Source organism: Fusarium falciforme, chromosome 2 (genome assembly GCF_026873545.1).
Source record: "Fusarium falciforme chromosome 2, complete sequence".
NCBI classification, from domain to species: domain Eukaryota; kingdom Fungi; phylum Ascomycota; class Sordariomycetes; order Hypocreales; family Nectriaceae; genus Fusarium; species Fusarium falciforme.
The window spans coordinates 2723206-2743195 of NC_070545.1; the positions used below are offsets into that span (position 1 = coordinate 2723206).

Below are 19990 nucleotides of genomic sequence, written 5' to 3' on the forward strand. Positions count from 1 at the left end.
CTCAAGTCAGAAGGCCCAGCACAGCCGCGTCGAGACGCCGAGGGGCCGCGTCCAATCAGATCTCATACAGCCAGGCCATCAACACTCCGAGGGTCTGGGTGTGGCGCCGGGCGACTCAGGCTCATGCGCCGCAGATCGCCCACCAGAACCCGAACAAGCTGAACTGTCGGGCCGTCGACCACAGGTGAGCATGGTTTGTCGGAGGTTTTTCAAGACCAATACGCACCGAGGACGCAGCCTACACGTCGGTTGCACGACTCAGGATGACGATTAAAAACGTGGTTTTGCGGGTCGATAGGCATAGCCGATGGGAATCGGAAAAAAGCATGTGGCAGCTGTGTAACGTCGTGTCCCGCCTCGCTCAGGCCTCTTGCCCTTTTGCTTACCTGGGGCTTCCTTGACTCGAGCGGGTTGACAGGTTGACAGGCATCTCTGGAGAGGCAAGTATCAAATACTTTGACTGATATTGGGCATGATATTCATGGCAACTCGGCGGAGGCCATCGCGATCCCACCCTCCTTGAGAGTCAGTCTGCAGTTAGTAAACTTTACCAGCTTGTCAACCACGTGCTCAACTGCCTTTGGTAAACTTCGTCCCGCAGCACCGTCTCGAACTCTTCCCGCTTCACTAGTAGCACATCCTCATCAGCCGCCGCCCCAGTCTCATGGAAGCGTCGTCTTGCCTCTCGAAACTCTTGCGTGGCCTGCCGCAACCTCACCTCCGCCTGACTCAATAAGCTTTCGCGGAGGCACTGCGTGCAGAGATGCGGGATCCAGCCCCGGTCCGAGAGTGTTCGTGGCAAGAGATGCAAACCCTCCTTTGTCAATAGTCTCGCCGGAACGCTGTGCCCGCAGCCCGGATATTTTAAGCAACTCCGGCAAAAGGGACAACTGTCATGTCTCCGCAACCACTTGCCGAGGCACCGTGAGCATGCTACGTGCCCACAGGGCATCATGCTGAAGGTTGTGTCGTCAACTAGTTCTGTATCTGACTTGATCTCGCAGTGAGCCTCGCGGCATATCTAGCATTCCAACTTTGGAGGCCGATCAATAAGAAACGTGATCTTGGGGAACGGGAAGATGGATTCCTTTGGATTATAGATCCGGTGGGGTTGAAACCATGATGAGAAGGCCGGCAGAACCTTGGACCTGAGCCATGAGCCGGAACCTGTTGTTTGATGTGGTTGCGTCAATGGGGGAGCCGGATTCTTATCCGACGCTCGAGTCCGTAGATACTTTTTACAGGTCCGTCGGGTGCGTTCTTCCGCCATTTTTATAAGCTTTACTTGCGTTTTGTTTGTCTGTTGAATTTTCTAGGTTGGTTTCTAACGTCGTTTAGCTGTGTTGGTTACAGAGCCCTTGCAACTGGGTTACTGCTCTATGATAAGTTGTGATTATTGACTGATGCATTGTGCGAGTTCTAGCAAGGGTGATCTCTGAACAGACCAATATCATTTACATGAGAAGCCACAGAGAGCATGGCCATGTCTGTTCAGCCATTCTTTACGTCGAGTCAGGGGGTGTCTTCTTTGTTCGATTCATTGTGGTTGTAAGTTGTCGCCCCGCAATGGGGGTGTTCTCTTATCCACCAACATGCTCTTCTCCCTTCACTGCGGGACTTTCGAAGCCAAGACGACTTTGAAATTCCAACCAACAGACAATCTGCAAGTGTGGATGCAACGGTAGACAGCCAAGCACCGCCTCAAACATTGTCCCTGAAGTCCAAAGTGCTCGTGTTTCAGAAAGCCACTACTGGGGAGATTGCTCTAGGTAAGACATTGATAACTAGGCGCTCCCAGTCACAAACAGATCGTCAAGTATTGCAGATTGCTGCCGCACGCAATAGATGATGTGCATACCAGCTCGCCTCACCCTTTTTTTCCCTCTGGGCGTCTAGATTTCCCTATTCCATCGACCAATTCTGCGCATCGCAATATTTGCTACTGGTGTTGTCCGCGGGGAGGACCGGAGTCGGTCCGAGGCGCTACGGAACATTGCGACTTCACTCTTGGCCTCTTTGATTTGCCAAAACGTACCTGGTTGAAGCGGCGCCGGTCCTAGTTCGCCGTAGCCCGTGGAGACACTTGAGATTAACGGCGACCAAAAAAAGTGACGTGTTATATCTAGATGTGTTCTGTCATGAAGCCCTTCATGATCCCCCTCATCTTGGGTCTTTTGAAACTCTCAGCAGCAAACTCAGTCCTGAGCTCGGCTGCAACTCCTCAATTCCCGGTGACGGAATGTTTACGTCAGGGCTACGTTGAATCGCCCATTTTTAAAGTGCGGCTCAAAAAGGAACCCGCGTCTGATTTACGGCAATGGACGGCGCCGTCGTCTCCCTAGTGCCTCAAGTCCAAATCCCCGCTTCCAAAACGTAGTCTGGCGACTCGGCCGAGGGATCCGCTGCGAACGGGCCTTTTGCTGGCTCACTGGCTTTCATGTGTTTTCCTCTTTTTGGGCTGTGGTAGCGCACCGAGGAAATCAAGGGCCCGAGGTATTGTCGGCCCGGGGGAGAAGACGGAGTGCCGGTGCCCACCTGCCGGAAAAGTGGATCCGGCCGGAGTCCGGCTTTGGATACGAACATCGGCTCTTAGATCGGGAAGTGGGAGCGATGATTCGGCGAACAAAAAGGACACGGATCAAGTCATGATATTCCACCGCTGCTTCAAAAAGAATAGTGTTTATTTCATTGCGGGGATAGTGGTGGGACTTGCGACTCGTCTTGATGACAGCCCTTCGGGCCGGCTCGAGTGTACGCCTCGGCGTGCTTGAAAGTTGGCTCTGTAACGTCGCAAAACAACAACGAGTTGTTCGGGCTGTGCAGCATGCACTACTATGCTATGTATGTACTATGCACAATGAACAATCCAGTCGGTCGCATGAACTAATGTTAGCCGTTGGATCAGCGACAGGGTTGGGCGCCCCGTCCCCTTTGTCTCCATCAGCTCATTTCGCCTGGTCTCAGCCGCTCTCCACAATGTTGGCTGCTGATTCTCGGTCGTAAAAAAGAAATCCCGAGACAGAAGTTTTTTGCTTTCTTCTTCCTGGGGATTCAAGGCTATTGTTTCGCCGAGACTTAGCTCGGGTAGCAAGTAACGACGCCAGTATAGGGGTTGTTGATAGATAAATACATTCTCTGTCCAGTTGGGCGACATTCAAACTTGGACTTGTGGATCCGTCCTTGGTTGCCCCGGTTCCCGTTGCTGGGGACTAACTAAACAAAACTTGGACCAGGATCTTTTACCAAGTCAAATAAACGAGCGAATCCTCCTTTCCTACGTCTGTCAGCCTCAAGCATCCTCCTATGAAAGTTCCCTGTATCATGCTGTAACGGAGTGCTCTTGGCATCTACGTTGGGCACTGCATCGCTGTCCATGCATCTCGGCTCGTGTTTCACTGCGTCATTGCATCCGGTTCAGATCAGCCCACGGCATGACTGCCAGCCAACCCATGCACGAAGAAGAAAAAAAAACAGCCTTATTAGGGGGCTGCCGAGCAACTGTGACTATTACTTGACCAATGCACTCTCTTGTATTTGACCTCGTAGTTTCCCCCATCAGCGGCTGCCATCTGCCTGTCATCTAATAAACTTTCCCTCTCCGCGCGCCTGGTGTCAACTCCTCCCGAAGCCTCATCCATATTCGCATCGCTTTGACATATTCTAGCAAAGTTACACTACTTCAACTATCACCATGCCCTCTTTCAAGACCGTCTTCGCTTCGGCTGCTCTGGCCTGCCTCGCCAGCGCCGAGACCATCAAGGTCACCGCCTCCAGCGACAACAAGTTCGAGCCCGATGAGATCAAGGCTGAGAAGGGTGATATTATCGAATTCCACTTCGAGCCCAAGAACCACAGTGTCGTCGCTGGCGACTACCGCTACCCCTGCTCTCCTCTCGATATCGGCACTGGTTTCTTCTCCGGTTTCGTTCCCACCGATGACGGCACTGCTGTATGTCAATCGCAATTCTCTTATCCAAGTGCAGCTCAGCTAACTCCCTCTAGGACAAGGTCTTCCGGGTCACTGTCAACGACACTGAGCCCCTACCCTTTTACTCCTCTCAGGGTAAGGAGTGCCCTAATGGCATGGTCGGCATCATCAACCCCAGCGAGAACAAGACTCTAGACGACTACAAGAAGGAGGCCGCTAAGCTCAGCTCGGGTGTGAGCCCTGGCAGGGCGGTCTTTGGCGGCAGGCTGGTCGATGAGGATGATGCGGACTCCGACGACAGCAACAGCAAGGACAGCGACGACAAGGACTCCTCAGAGAGCAAGGACGGCGATGACAAGGACAACGCCGCTGGTGCCCTCGGCGCTCCTCTGGCGGGTGTCTTGGCTGTCGGCCTTGCCCTCATCATGGCTTAAGTGGTGGATTTAAAAGGTTCAAGAATGCGACATGAAATTAATGATATGCCCACGAGGCTGGATAAGGCGCAGTGGGAACTAATTTAGCTGGGTATATAATCGTAATGCCCACGATTCTGTAGATAATACACTGGCAACCGGGCCATATGCCCTCGCAATTGAATGGCGCTTGATCATCGTGGAATGTGTATGCGTATGGCATCGGGATAATTGAGCTTGGCTTTTATTCAAACTCACATCATACATGTGCTACATACGGCTAGTTCTACCCGTGTATGGATGTTGTGGTTGTGAATGGATACGAAGAGCTCCATGCTGTGAGTTGCGAGATACGACCAGTATATGCGCCGGATAGGTATGAATAAACTTATCGGCAGTGACTTGCAATCTCGAAAGCTGGCTTGGGACTGTGATTAGGAGTATTACGCTGCCATTTTCTTCCTTCCCTCGTATCGACCAACTTTGTCATATGATGCCACCTCCCTGTCTACTTGTCGGCATATCCGCCTGTGCAGCTGGGGAACATGCCGGTCAGATGCATTTACCGTTGCAGAAGCCTCCAGCACTACATCATCACCAAATCACTCGGAAATCAAACTCCAAGGTAGCAGTGACACGGATCGCGGACATGGAACATTTATCATGTGAAAGTGAGGACACATGACCATTGCTTACGGGCGATCAGGAGCTCGTGATCATCTCGAATCTTCCTCCAGGGTAGGTTGAACTGATTATCCCCAGATTGATAAGCGACAACGCCCGTTAGTGGACCTCGGCACAATAGACTGGGGCGCTTAAACTGCGGGACTATTCGGATCTAGGAACAACATTGCCGGGAATCACTTCTAAACCCGGCCCACATCGTCATTGCCTCAACACCGAATTCGCGGGCTTTCTCCATGGCTTGCATCCTTCATATCCCGACCTCTCCTCCGTAATGCGCGCGAGCGACCGGCTACCAGCGACTCCAATCCCATTCAACTGACACGAAATCGAACATCATGCGCGGTGGTGCGAGGTGTAGTGCCTCTCTCCGCCAACTACGGCTTTCCCGGTCGTTGGCGGATGGCGGCCGGTATGCGAGGGCCCTTCGGACGAGCGCGGCGCCACAGGCGTTGAGGTCGCTGCCATATTGCCGCACGCAACGGCCGGAACTTGCGATCCAGGGCGCCAGCTTGTCGACGTCGTGCCCCAATCGATCTCGGTCAATGGCTACAGTTGTCGACGCGGACCCCATTGTCCACGACGGAGGTCCAATTCCAGAGTACGATAGGCGGGTGGAAATGGGAAAGTTGCGAAACGACGAGCATCAAAGAGGCGAGGACTCTGACGGGACAACTGCCAGGCATTGGCTGACCGAGTAAAAGGCATCATTCAGAATCTTCAGAATCTCCATGGGGAACTGCGTAATTATAACGCCCCGCCCGTTAAGCACCCGAGCATCGAATCCCTCAAGCTCACACCCAAGAAGTCTGTATTCTCGTCGCTCTTTAGCAAGGGCCCAAGCAAGCCCGCCATTGGAGATATCCCCAACAACCTTCCTCGAGGCCTGTATCTGTACGGCGATGTCGGATGCGGCAAGACCATGTTGATGGACCTGTTTTATGAGACCCTGCCCGCATCCGTGAAATCGAAAACCCGCATCCACTTTAACAACTTCATGCAAGATGTTCACAAGAGGTTGCACCGCATCAAGATGGAGCATGGAAACGACATCGACGCTGTGCCATATATCACGGCCGAAATTGCTCAGCAGGGCAACGTGCTTTGCTTTGACGAGTTTCAGTGCACAGATGTGGCAGATGCCATGATTCTGCGAAGGCAAGCATCTTGATTCATGTCTAAGACGGTGCATACTAACATCTGATAGACTACTGGAATCCCTCATGTCTCATGGCGTAGTGTTAGTGACAACATCCAACAGACACCCCGACGAGCTGTACAAGAACGGTGTCCAGCGAGAGTCCTTCATCCCCGCTATCGATCTCCTCAAGAACCGCCTACATGTCATCAATCTCGATTCACCAACCGATTACCGTAAAATCCCCCGACCGCCTTCCGATGTGTATCATACGTCTCTCGACAGCCACGCCCATGCTCACGCAGAGAAGTGGTTCCGATTCCTCGGCGATCCTGAGCAGCCTGAGCCTCGACCAGAAATCCAGAAGGTCTGGGGCCGAGAGATCTATGTCCCCCGAGTCAGTGGGCGAGCAGCCTGGTTCACCTTTGACGAGCTCATCCGACAACCAAAGTCGGCAGCTGACTACCTCGAATTGGTCCGTTCTTACGAGGCTTTTATCGTCACTGACATTCCCGGAATGACTCATCAGCAACGTGATCTTGCCCGTCGATTCATCACATTTATCGATGTCGTATACGAGGGTAATGCCAAGCTGGTCCTAACCACCGAGAAGCCCCTCACTGAGCTCTTTGTTTCCCGGGACGAAATCGCCGAGAGCCTTATGAAGCAGGGCTTGAAACACGACCAGGCTGCAGAGGCCGCCAAGAACGACTTGGAACACAACGTGGACAACCTCAAGGACTCGAATCTCTTTGCTGGATCAGAAGAAGCCTTTGCCTTTGCCAGAGCGTTGAGTCGACTGCGGCACATGGAGAGCAAAGAGTGGGTAGAAAGGGGCATGGGCCTCGAGAGCCAGGGCGGCAAGCAGGAGCAAGAGAACTGGAACAAGACGAGGAGTCGACAGATGGAGGATTCGATGTAAAAGGAGGATTTGGTTTGTGACATATGCATTATACCCGGAGCGCTGACTCGGCATAGCGAGCGTCTGCCTGGTTTGTATAAATTACCTATGAGTTGATGTGTATGAAATAGAGACTACATGTTGGGTTGAGTACATATAAGCCATATGAAGACCGTTTTGTTACATGTTTTGTTAACCACTCATGCGATGAATCCTGTGTCCATTTTCCCTCATCACATCCGGTGAACAGCTCAGTAGATTCCTGGCAGGACAGTCCACTTCACATCCTTCTTGAAGCTCTCCCACTGCTCACCATACCTTTCACTGCAGTACCTGTTCAAGGATGGCACAGCTCTGGTGACAAAGTCCCATGCCTGTCCGCCACCCATCACAAGCCCAGTAACCAGTCCACTCGACGCAAAACTGTAAGCGCCGCGCCAGAGGGCATATCCGCCGTAATTGATGTGCCGTGCCCAGTTCCACAGCCCCGATCGCATCACCTTGCCCTTGTTGGCCGGGTTGTCCTTGAACACCTTGCGCTGATACTCGGACACAACCTCGAGGGCAATACCGACGGTGTAGAGGGCAGGCCCAACCACGAGCGGATACGGAATGCCGGTCCCGGGGAAGGTGGGTGCCCTAGTAGAGCTGGTAGCGGCGGCGACGAAGAGCAGCGTGTTGACGGAATTGACAAAGCTGTTGTATACGCTGACAGTTATGGCCGCCGTGGGAGGGAAGTATATCTCCGACAACTTGACGAGCCAGTAACCCTGCTTAGCAGCAGAGCCAACTGCCATGGCGAGGATGATTAGATGTGAGAGCGGAAGGCCAAGGGCATCTATGGCTTGGATACCAGTGTGGATGACGGCATCTGGAGAGATGGATGAGATTCCGAGGTTGCCAAGGAGAGCGGCACCACCGCCGGTGAGGAGGCTGTACTGGAGGACCGGATCAAGGCCTCGAAGGCCAAGAAAGGTGATTGTGCCAGCTGGGCTGGACTTTTTCACATCGCGCTGGATGAATTCCTTGGATCCGCCCTTGTTAGATTCCGCCATGATTGAGATCTGTTCATGCGATGATGTAAATGAGATGCTATGAGGTCAACGTCATGGATGTTGGAGCTTGGTATATACTCTTGCGCTACTGTGCGTCGGCGACTTTTAGAGACGTCGCGCCTGAAAGAGCTAATCGCCGTCGAGGTCGGAACAGCCACGGCTCCGAAGACCGAGATCTTTGGAGAGACCGGCGCCATGTGGATACCGGATACGGACCTTTCTTAGAAATCAATCGGCCTTAGTCCATACGGAGTAGGCATTTGGCTGATTTTCTCATGCTTAAGCGCCATTAAGCAACTCGTAACTGGACGCTTTCGACGCAATACGGTGTAGATAGGCGCCTGATTATCAAGCAACTCTGCTGGATGAAGTGGTTTGTGACAAGAACTAGTGATAACAAACCCATCCTAGATGCGGAGTTGTGCGACGGGTATAGGGCGGTCTTTGCAAATGTCTGTGCCATATGGAGGACAACTCTCAAAGACAGGCTTTTAGAAATTCAAACTCTTGTGATGTCATGGATGGCGTTTGCATCCAAGACCCGAATCCTGGGTGTGGCATTGAGACAGCTGGAAGGTCTCGGTGAAAGGAACTCAATGTCTCATGGCAGTGTCTTGGCCTCATTGTTCCGGTCCCTGATCCGTCTTTGTGACGATTTGACTCGGAGTTGATTGAAAAAAAAAAAAAAAAAAAAAAAAAAAAGGGTCAAGGCTCTGTCCGGCATGAGACAAGCAAAGAGCCTTTGATCCGATGTCTCTGAGGCAGCCGGAAACGTGACGAGGGGAACAAGGCAAGCCATTAGAATCAGAAACAGATCCGAGATGAGGCTTTGGGATCCAGACTGAGGCCTCGTGAAATTTCGTGATGCAATGGCCCGTGACACAATGGTAGAAGCAGGATCCTTGTGCAGTGTAGGCTCTCTGAGAATGCCTTGCCCAGCCGAGGCCGAAACACCGGCGTTTGGAGCTGAGGCTGGGGAAGGAAGCTCGAGTGAATAACAGGCCATGACCATGACCATGATCTCTGAGGCAGGATTGACGTTGTTTACCAGCAACCAACACGACCAAGGTTCAGTATGAAACAACAACGTTGACCCAACAGACCCGAGGTGTAACTCAAGATCGAGGTTGAGGAAGAGTCACACCGTGAGCAATGCCCAGCTGGTAAATTGCCTCTGCTAGTCGTACATACGAGTAGCCCGTAATTTGTTGGTGTTGAGCTAAAATTGGTACCACACCTGCGCTTTCTTTTACCTTTGCCTTTGCCTTGCGCCAGAGTTATGTAGAACTTGGCGTTCGCAGGACATGTGAATAAAGGCAGCACAGCACAACTGTCTACAACTTACTGACCAGGCCTCGCATTGCAGGCACGAATAGCTCATCTCGGACATGGGCAGCTGGGTGCATGACGCTACTTAGAGGGGAGGATCGGCAGATGCACTGACTGGGATGCTTGTTTCAACTTGGAGAGGATCCCAGCTAGCGGGAGAAGGGTGGCGCAAGGAAAAGAAGCGGTTTGTGTCTTCCAGGCAAAGGCCGAACGCTTGGAGGTAGACAAAGAGATGACGGTGTTGGGGTTCTAGGGTGCGGCTGAATGGAGAATGAGGCCATTTCTGCCGGGCTCATTAACTGGACCTGTTCTCTCGAGTCAAAAGGATTGCGAGATGAGGAGGAGGGCTCTCAGCAGCGGGCGGAGCGGGACCTGTCAAGATGATGATGATGACGGAAGATGTGAGACTAGGATGGGTAGTATGGAACCAACAAGAATAGAGAGGCTGAGTTTGAGGTAGAGAGAGTTTTGTTTGTTGAGAAGGGGTTGTTGGTGTTTGTGTGCATCATGGAGGGGAGAATAGACTCCATCACTCTGCATCAGATGGAAATTCGTCCCGATGGATCCGTGCATTCTCATGGTGATCCTTGGAAAGTGACAGGAGATGAAAGGCACCAGTCAAAGCAGAAGCTGCTGAAAGAGGTAAGCTCGAGGGCGATCATGGATGCGAATATTTTCTCAGGCCGAGAATGACATCCGACATGATGGGAGAGGCTGGTCAAGGGGAAAAGGGGACAAGTCTAAGTTCGGTGCATGGGATGGAATAATTTAATGAAGAGACCAAAGAGAGCAGGGTTCAGGCCAGCTTGACCAGGTGATGAGACCCCTCGCGCCACGCTTCAGAGCCCGTTGGACCATTGAAGCCACTGACAGCCACTGAATTGCAAGTTGCAAGTGCAAGGCCCGGCGCCCCGACATTCCCTGGATTGGCCGGCGCCGCCAACGGTTCCTGGCTAGCAAGATGCAGTGGGGTGACCACGACCAATAGCGGCGCCTTGGTCCCTGGCGGCTGGCGTCAGTGGGGATGGCACCCAAGCCACCCCTGACTGCAACTGCAGCAACCCCAGTCCGACTGGACCTCATCATCCATCACAACCTTGCCGCGCGCGGGGGCCCTGCACATTGGAGGAGGGTCGAGAGGGCTCTCCAATCGCTCGATTCCTTGTCGGCAAAAGACTCTGCTGATCATCATCTGCAGCACCCGATGGATGCGGCAAGTGGGAATGGGGAGGGCCCTTGGCTCATTTCTCGACCGAGCTGTCATGGACGTCTTGTACGAGGACACGGTAAACGTCCGTCACTCCCATGGTAACACATGCACACACACACACACGAGTGATGGTGTGCAGTGCTAGTAAAATTAGAACATTCTTCTTCGTGTCTCTAATGCACCTGATCTCTGCTGTGCACTTTTATGCACGCCAGCAGCATCTTGCAGCCCCCTAGGTCGAGTCACCCATTGGACGTAGCACCTCCTCCAAGCGCTGCCCAGTCTTGCTTGGTAGTTAGACAGCAGCGTCGCATCACAGATAGAGACGGTACCGCCAGGTACTCACCAGCTGGTCGCGGATGAAACATTCACCAAAAAACCCTGCTGCCCTGTCCAACGGCGCGAAGCGAGTACCCTGCTGGTACGGCGCTCCAGGCACTGGCACTGCCCTGCAGCTGGGGTTCGGGTCGGGTTCCATCCTCTGCTAAACTTGCACGTTAGCCCTTTCTGGGCTCGTTTCGCCCTATCAAAGAGAAGTGATCGATCCAATTTACGGTCTGGGGGTCGCTTCACTGGCAATCGATCCAGCGACTGACGGACTGTTGGGTGCCCTCGGCAAGGCCGCACGTTGGCTCCTCCCCCACTCCCACTTCCACTGATTCCCTTTCTTTCGTCTCCTCCCTCTCTCTCACCACCGCCCTCACTTTCTCCCTTCTACCCTTTTTCACTCCCTCAAAATCCACTTTCTAGAACTTGTTGCTCTTCACGGTCGCTTCGCATTTTTTTGTCGTTGCTCCGTGTCTAGTTCAGTTCGTCCATTCGTTTCCTCCCCCCCTGCCTGGCGCGTTTTTTGCAAGAACGACTGCTGCCGTGTGCTCTCTGTCACCAACCAGTCCGACCCGGCCGAGCCAAACCTCATTCACAAACCGACCGGATCAACCTCTTTTTTAAACCACAACACTCTCTCGTTTGGCATCTGGTCCAACAACAACCACTTGCGCTCCGTTGCACTTGAAACTTGCGTTCCCCATTACCTTCCTTTACGACATCCTTTGTTCGCATCTGAGACATCGCCGCCGCCTCCCGAACAATCCGACTCCGGCTCCGATAGTCCCTGCGAATTCATTCTTTGTTCCCGCCCTCGATTGTATCGCCCTCCATTCCAGTCGTCTGAGCAACCAGCCCCGCGATTTGAGCAACACTCAAGGACGATATATCGCATCACCGCTGCGAACACCGCGTTAATTGATCACCGACGAATTTCACCCTTCAAACTTGTTTCAACCTTTCGCAACTACTCGATACTTTTGCCAAAATGCATGCCCGGCACGCGCGCGTGCATCGCAGGGCCGACGGCCTATTCGGTTTCGGTAACATCGCTCATGAGATTCAAGGATCCGACACCAAGAAGCGCCATGTAGAGAAGAGGGAACCACGTGAGTCTCACCTCTGTTTGTCGCGTTGATGCAACGAAACTTGGGAATGAATATTCATCTTTCGGAGCGACTCGATATTTGTGCCATGTTGATTTACTAATATTTGACAGAGGTCATCAAGACGGTCTTTAAGACCCTGGAACCCACTTTTGAAGGCGAGGTTGGCGGCTATAAGACGGTCGGTGATGAACCTGAGCCAACCAAGGCCCAAAACAGGGCACCTGTGATTACCCACAACGCTCAAAAGGAGGCCGACAGGGACGAAGACGAGGACGACGAGGATCAGACCGAGAAGCAAAAGGAAGCGGCTGAAAAGAAGAAGGAGCAGGAAGAAGCCAAGGAAAAGGCCGCGGAAGAGGCTGCAGAGAAGAAGGCGGCTCAAGAAGAAGCGGCCAAGGAGAAGGCGGCTGAAGAAGCCGCTGAGAAGAAGAAGGCACAGGAGGAAGCCAAAGAGAAGGCAGCAGAGGAATCAGCAAAGGAAAAGGCGGCTGAAGAGGCAAAGACCCGCAACAAGAGCAAGGATGAGGACGACGGGGACGAGACCGCGACCGAGAAGGCCACAACGACCAAGCCCACAAGGACTCGAGTCCTCACCACCAGCGAGAACCACTCATCCGTTCCCACCGTCATTAGCGAGCCTACGGAAAGCTCGATTGAATCTGTCCTTGCCAAGGCCACTGGCGATGTTTCCGGTACGGCCGCCGTTGGTGCTGCCGAAGATATCAGCGGATCCTCGACTATTTCCAGTTCCAGCGCCACGGCAGAAGCCTCCACATCGGGCGGTACCAGTGCCGGAGCCAAGGCTGGCATTGCGTTTGGTGTTTTGGGTGGACTTCTTGCAGTTGCCTTGATCGTCTTCTTCATCTTCAACAGGCGCCGCAAGCAGGCTGAGATGCAGCGACTGGAAAATGACGACGAGAAGCTGAACGGCCCAATTGGAGGTGGAATGGGCGGAATGACTGGCCCCATGCGTTCTGTCACCCCTGAGGCCCCTGATGTTGTCGAGACTGCTTCTGTTCGCACTGACGCAAAGGCTCCTCGTGTGAGCCTCCGACCTGTTACCCAGTTCCTCCCCAACTGGAACGGTCTCGATAATCAGAAGCGCACAAGCAAGGGCGCTGCCATGGCCCTTGCTGTCCCTGCCTCTACTTCCGCCGCCGCCGCTGGACCTCTGTCTCCACGAACCCCTGGAGGCAGTGCCTGGGAGCGTCCTTCAACTGCTCAGAGCACCGATCCCGCCAACCCATTCGGCCACCAAGCTGAGCGTGTTCCTTCTCCTGTCCAGGAGGAGAGCATCCAGTCCCGCGGTGCTCCTAGCCCGATTCCCGAGCACTCTACTCCTGTTGCTGCTGCCTCGGCTGGATCTGTCTCTCCTCAATCGCCTTCATCGCCCGTCAACGATCCCCTCACGGCTAATGGACCTCCTATTTCTGTTGGCGCCCCTGCTGGAGCTGCTGCTGCTGCTGGAGCCGGAGCTGGCGTGCTGGCCCGTAAGACGTCGATGCGCAACAACGGTCCCCCGCAGCTTGATCTCACTATCCCTCCCGGTCCTAACCATTCTCTGGCCGCAATCCCTGCTAGCCCAGCTGGTACCGAATTTAGCACTGCCTCTGCTGCCCCTGGTACTCCTGATGGCTCAAGCGGCGCCGCCGCTATTGCGGCTGCTGGAGGTCCTGCCAACTCGGCTGTCCACCGTGTCCAACTTGACTTCAAGCCCACTCTTGATGATGAGCTGGAACTGAAGGCGGGTGATCTTGTGCGACTTCTCCACGAGTATGATGATGGCTGGGTAAGTATCGTCAATGACTATGTTTTTGATCATGCACTAACCAAGTTTCTAGGCGCTCTGCATCCGACTTGACCGCTCTCGCCAGGGTGTCGTGCCGCGCACTTGTCTGTCTACTCGCCCTGTCAAGCCTCGTCCCGCCCAAGCTGGTCCTCGCCCCGGACCTCCTGTGAAACCCGTTGGTGCTCCCCGAGGACCTGGACCTAACCACCCCCAGGGACAGCGTCCTATGACCCCCCAGGGCAACTTTGGCCCAGGTCGCCCTGCCTCGCCCGCTGGCCGTCCCATGACACCCAACGGCACCCGTCCTCAGTCCCCCATGGGACCTCCCATGGGACCCCACGGCCGTCCTGCTGGCCCGATGAGCCCCGGTCCTCGTACTCAGTCGCCGGGACCTTTCCAAGGACCTCCTGGACCCCGATCTCAGTCCCCAGGCCCCCGCCAGGGACCTCCTAACCGAGCCATGAGCCCTGGCCCTCGCTCACAGTCGCCAGGACCTGCTGGTGGTCGTTCCCAAAGCCCCAGTGGAATGAACCGACGAAACAGCCCCCCTGGGCCCAGCCCCATGAACCCTTCGCAAGCACCTCGCCCAGCTCCCTCCACCGGGTCTGTTAACAGGAAGCCCGTGCCCGGCCAGGCATATTGAGAATTTGCACAACCCAAATCTGGCTGAGGAGATCACCATTTTGGACGGCTCCGGACGAAAACAGGAATAAAAGGACCGGCGTTTTGCGATACCAAGGAGAGGACAGGGCATTACGGTCTGCCCACGATCCTGCATGACTTGGGGGATGATTTCGACACAACTCTTTTTTTGAAACTTCTTGTCACTCACTCTACTTCTTTTTTCCTTATGTGGCTATTTTTAAGCCCTTTTTTTTTTTTCTGTTTCATGTTCATATACACTTCACATATCTCAGGCGGTCGTATCCCGCTGCTGCATCGTGGCACGTTATCTATCGCTTTTGTCGGGGCAACCTGATGAGAGTTCGAGTTCCTTGGCCGAATAGCCAGTTTTGAGGGAAACGCGCATACAGGGTTACGACTTTCCGCCTCGAGACAATGTCCTCTCTCGCAGGGCTTTGCGCTAGTCGCTAATGTCTATCTATGTTTGCGCCTTTTTTGTATTTCATATTTTCGTTTCTTCATCCTGCGACTGGTTCCAGGTCGTTGGATGGAGGTTGAGAGGAGGAGAGCTTGCCGAGGAATGTGTGCTGTGCTGTGCTGTGCTGTGCTGAATGAAGCTCGGAAGCTAGGATGTTAAGACTTGAGATGAAAGGATAGGAAATGAAGAGATTTCTCAATGACCAACACTTGTCACTGTCCCTTGTATGATGAAACCAGCTGTGATGATCCATATTAGCAAAGAAAAGTGGTGATGAAAAGCAAACGAATAGGAGATGTAGCAGGTATGAGTATATGATGGATTCGTCTTTATAGTATTATATCCTGACAGGTAACTCTTTTAATCATAAGGACATGTAAGAATCTCAAAGGCAATCAGTTGAAAATGTCCCAACTTGCCAATACCTGGCAACTTGCCGTAACCCCAACGCCTCGCTTCCAGCTCCATTCCACCATCCTTCCCCCCATAGCATCTTGTTCCATCTAAAGTCATGGCGTTCTGTTAACCGCCATCCTTGAATCATATGCGACGCGTTGCCATCTTGCTGACCAACATAGCAGAGAAATCGCCTCCTCGACGCAGGGCCTCTTCAAGCTCTGGGCTGTCTTGGATGTCCTCGATGAAGCAGACAAAGTAGTTGACAATGAGGGCACGTGCGTCGTCGGTTTCCATGGTGTTGTCAAATATCTCCTGCGCTAGGGCAACGAGGTCGGAGATTCTGTCCCTGTGGACGACGTAGTGAGTGAGGGTCCGGTGAAGACGGGCCAGGGCTAGTCGGCGGAGGCGGTTTACGCCGTACTTGTCGGCCAAGATGTACAGGCGCGCATGACTTAGAAAGACGGGCCGGTATGACTCGTGGGGGTTCACGTTGACGCCGGTGCGCAGGGCCGCGCGAGGAGTTGGGTGGTACATGGGCTGGATAAAGATGCGCATGGCCTCGTACTTTTTGTTGACGGGTCTGGGCGGGATCCGGGCAACGTCGGCATCGAAACGTCGGCGCTTGTGGGGGGGAATGTCGGGGCGGTTGATGTACCTGTAGTGTAGGCACTTTTCCCACTCTATCATGTAGTTCTCAAGAGAATAAGGTAGAGCGGTGTACGAATGCATGATGCCGTACTCGTCAATCGACACATCAATAGGGCGTCGGCTCACGTGTCCGTTCCCGCCGTTGTCCAGCGTAGATGAAGCTTCCGAGGAAGAAGAGTATTCGGACGTCTCTTGATCGTCAGACGAGACTTCGATGGGCTCGCCTGTGTCGCTGCCTTCGCTGGAAGCTGAAGAGTCATCATCCGGGTCCGATGATTCTGCCTCCTCCTCCTCCTCCTCCTCCTCCTCAACGTTCCCACCAGTCAAGGCCTTGCCAACCTGCTCCTCCAGTGCTGACATGAGAGCGACAGCATCGTCTGGGACGGCGGGGACGATGAGCTCGGGTTCCGCCGGGGTGTAGTTGCCCGAGTAGGCGAACTTGGCGAAGCGAACAAAAGTGTCGACGTCGAGGTCAAGCCACTCGACGCGCCCCTCACGGGCTTCCTTCATGTTTCCATTAACTAGGGCATTGAGGACAGGCGAAAGCTGGCCGATGAGTTCCTTGTGGATGTGAAACTCTTTGTGCTCTTCGCCAACGACGAAGATGAAGGGCTTGGAAGAGATGGATCTAAAATAGGCATGTCAACGGATGCAAATGGGGGTCAGACGCGATGGAAATCACCATGGCAATGATTCATGTCAACGATCTGGAGGTGGCGTCGACTCACTTCTCAAACTTGTCCTTGTTGGGCACCTGGGCCGCCTCGGCGCGCGTAGCAGGCATGGTGTATATATCAAGGCTAGGGCTGCCGACCACTCGCTAAAAAGATTCACCAGCGGCGGCACCACCTGAAGCGGAAAGAAATTGCAGCAGGTATCGCTAATATCTAGAAACTGATGTGTTTGGAATGCAAGGGCAGGAGAGAGAAAAGCTGAGGCTGATGGGGAGAAGGAGAATGGGAGGGAAAGCCCAAACGGGACGGGACGTTTGCATTGACGGGTAGACGCCGTGGCGCCTGGGGAAGCGCAACCTAATCCTTTTCGCTGGATTTTTCAGAGCGTTAGTGGGCCAGACAGACTTTTATTGGCTTTGTTGCCGCGCATGTCTCACATTTTCCTCTATTTTGAGGGTGGAGCGGTGGACCAATTAGAGGGAGTGGGGCTTTGATCCCGCGAACCAACCCTTCCTATCACTCTGGGGTCAAGTCAATTGATCGTCGAGATATCTCGGCATTGGATAAAAGACTTATTCGTTTGTATTCATGCGTGAATTTCTGAACCATAGTATACCTAATTAGGCGACAAACTTTCCTCCACACCCACCGCAAACTTCGCCTGATGATTCAACCATCGTTCCAGCCCCAAGATGCTCCTCTGCTATTCGCGTCAGCTCCGTCACCTTCAGGCACCGCAATTCGCACACGGCGCAGATACGCGAGATATCTGGAGCCATAATTGCCAGTCCCGTAGAGGCACATCGTGCTACTCAAGTGTTAGTTGGTAACTGTCGAACGATATGGGATGTGGCATACCAAACATGTGCCCGTTCTCGCACTTTGCTTCATCTCCCCCCATATACAGACCTGCGTCACAAAAGACACAGTGCTGTCTTGACGCAACACTCCTAAACTGCTCCCTAAGCGGTGAGTTGTGCAGCTCCTGCGATATTTTGCTCTCCGCTGTGGTTCCGGCCACCTCGGGTCTGTTGCCATACATCCACTCCCAGACTTGTCCCTCGGTCGTGAGCGGCCTCATAGATGGCATGACCCCGTTCTGCTGGACATGTTCATCCCTTGAGAACATGACCTTGCAGAGGGCCCGGCGTTCTGGATGCTGTGTGCTGTACCGCGACACGAGCACTGCCGTCACGCTGCCCCCAGGTGAGGATGCCATGCCCCAGATACGGTATCGTGACTCGTGGACTTGTAGCTGTGAGCTGTCTTCCTCCATCATGTCGTATTCAGAGTCGTCCGAATCAGAGTCCAAGCCTTCAAGCGCCATGGCCCTGGGGATGAGTCTTGTCGTGTGCTTCCTAATCTTTGCAGCCCACTGCGGGAGCGAGGCTTCTGCGTCAGGGAGGTTGGTCTGAAACCAGTCTTGGTTCTTTCCCGTTGCTGACAACCTGACTATTGAGTAGTAGGGTACGGAGCCCACGTTTGAAGCATCTCGGTCATGAATCATAAGCCCTAGACGCATCGTTAGCCGCTCCCTTAGCCAACCAACTCCAAAGAGTATTCACCAGAAATAGGATTTAGTGAAGTCTGTTCATCCTCCTTGGAGTATGTCGTTGCGCACTCCCACGTGTAGTGCGGTTCGGTGGCTTCCTTTGCGGTCTCATCAACTGCAACCTGGAACGGTTTCACATCAAAGGGTGTAGCGATGACGCCTCTGGCCATTGCGGTCACGATCTCGCATGCGTTAGCGAGGAAGATGTAACTTGATGGATATATCCTTACCTGATCTTCCCACTTGATGTAGGCGTCTGTTGAGAGGAACATGCAGATGGACGCCATATCCGTCTGCTCAACCTCGACCTGTGGCGTCTGACCCCTTTCCCAGTCGCCGACAATCGTGATTCTTCGGAACCCGACATAGTTCTTTGCAAGGTACGCCAAGACTGCTACCCGCTTGCCGTCGACGAGGAACCAGGGGCTCCAGTCTAGGGAAAAGGCGCTTCCATGAGGAACATAGTCTGGGTCTGTGATATCCATGGCCTATTCATGTTAGGCCATCCCCCAAGGCACGCTTAGAGCAACTCACATCTTCCTTGGTATGTTTCCCTCTTCCATCGAACCGTCCAACTTCACGAATGTCCCATATCGTCTCATCAATTAACGGCTCTCCCTCCTTTGGTCGTGGAAACAGCTGAATGCTCATGATAGCCACCTCTTCCGCGTCGTTGCAATATGCCATAAGAGCCCTTCCTGGAGCAAGCTCCTTCGCCCAGGAGAACGACTGTATCCGCTCATTCATGTTCCGAAACCCATCCTCCACGCTCGCATCTGGCAACGGCAGCTGAGCGCCTAGCCCCCAGAGCGTTTTCCACGCCTTGAAGCTCCTGGTTCGCATCCCAGCAACCATGGTGGACTGCATGTCGATGTGTTCCCCCAGCGCATACACACCCCCGTTGGTCGACAAGGCCGTCAGGATCGGCCGCAGATTGCACCCTAGCCCATTCGGCGACCACTCCAACCTCACAATCTGGCAAATGGAAGCCCCCGAGCCCGTCACCAGACCATTTCCCACACCCGGGAACCAATTCTCGTCATTTGCGGGCGGTCCTGCAACTCTGATGCCAGAGAAGGAGCACAGCTGCGCGTTGATGGTCGGATCTGGGCGGATCAAGCCTGAGGCGCGGTAGGAGAGTGAAAACTGGCTCTGGAGCTCCTCATCCTCGCCCGCGTCGTCGGGGCCGCCGCCTCTCGGGTACTCGGGGATGAAGATGTAGATGGTGTCATCTGTCGCGACTGCTAATTCGCCGTCGCAGGACCACGAGAGGGCGTGTGATGTAAGCGGACGTGATTTCAGATGGATGGTCCTGAGGGGACGTGTCTGCAGGGTTCTTTTCGTTAGCAAGCAATTCTTTTTAAAGATGAGCCTCTGAAGTAAAAATAAGGCGTAATTGATCCATCTGAACTCTATATTTGACAGTTGAGAAACAAGATGACATTTACACGAATTCGAGGATGTTGTTGTTTTCCTCACCTTGGATTTATCCATGTTGATGAACAAAGCTCACCCGCGTCGAGTGATGGCTGGCTACCGACAAAAGCATTCGAACATGTCTAATATTGGAATTGCCGACAAGTAAAATGAGGAGTGCAGATTACAAGATAAGGCGCAACAAGTTGAGATCTCAGCCCGAAAGAAGCTTGAGCTGGGAGATGGATGAAATGTTCAACACCAAAAAGTGGATGACTAAGGCATCGAACCGCCTTCACGACAAACCCGCTGGGAC

General features: G+C 53.6%; 6 protein-coding genes across 6 annotated transcripts; 3 read left to right on the plus strand and 3 right to left on the minus strand.

Annotated features, from left to right (window-relative positions):
- Nucleotides 1–3691: 3691 nt before the first annotated feature.
- Nucleotides 3692–4362, plus strand: NCS54_00278800 (Hypothetical protein; the record flags this gene model as incomplete). Its single annotated transcript, XM_053148379.1, has 2 exons — nt 3692–3949; nt 4003–4362. The coding sequence occupies 2 exons, from the start codon at nt 3692–3694 to the stop codon at nt 4360–4362; spliced, it is 618 nt and encodes a 205-aa protein (XP_053004354.1).
- A 1001-nt stretch (nt 4363–5363) lies between these two features.
- NCS54_00278900 (Hypothetical protein) lies at nt 5364–7085 on the plus strand (the record flags this gene model as incomplete). Its single annotated transcript, XM_053148380.1, has 3 exons — nt 5364–5722; nt 5857–6147; nt 6233–7085. 3 exons carry the CDS (start codon nt 5364–5366, stop codon nt 7083–7085), a joined length of 1503 nt encoding a protein of 500 aa, XP_053004355.1.
- A 230-nt stretch (nt 7086–7315) lies between these two features.
- Nucleotides 7316–8119, minus strand: NCS54_00279000 (Hypothetical protein; the record flags this gene model as incomplete). Its single annotated transcript, XM_053148381.1, has 1 exon — nt 7316–8119. One exon carries the CDS (start codon nt 8117–8119, stop codon nt 7316–7318), a length of 804 nt encoding a protein of 267 aa, XP_053004356.1.
- Nucleotides 8120–11973: 3854 nt separating this feature from the next.
- NCS54_00279100 (SH3 domain-containing protein) lies at nt 11974–14526 on the plus strand (the record flags this gene model as incomplete). Its single annotated transcript, XM_053148382.1, has 3 exons — nt 11974–12094; nt 12205–13883; nt 13936–14526. The coding sequence occupies 3 exons, from the start codon at nt 11974–11976 to the stop codon at nt 14524–14526; spliced, it is 2391 nt and encodes a 796-aa protein (XP_053004357.1).
- A 999-nt stretch (nt 14527–15525) lies between these two features.
- Nucleotides 15526–16816, minus strand: NCS54_00279200 (BTB domain-containing protein; the record flags this gene model as incomplete). Its single annotated transcript, XM_053148383.1, has 2 exons — nt 15526–16660; nt 16761–16816. The coding sequence occupies 2 exons, from the start codon at nt 16814–16816 to the stop codon at nt 15526–15528; spliced, it is 1191 nt and encodes a 396-aa protein (XP_053004358.1).
- Nucleotides 16817–17326: 510 nt separating this feature from the next.
- On the minus strand, nt 17327–19752 carry NCS54_00279300 (Hypothetical protein; the record flags this gene model as incomplete). The annotated part of the gene is made up of 6 exons (XM_053148384.1): nt 17327–17514; nt 17565–18218; nt 18272–18440; nt 18489–18746; nt 18793–19584; nt 19738–19752. 6 exons carry the CDS (start codon nt 19750–19752, stop codon nt 17327–17329), a joined length of 2076 nt encoding a protein of 691 aa, XP_053004359.1.
- Nucleotides 19753–19990: the final 238 nt, after the last annotated feature.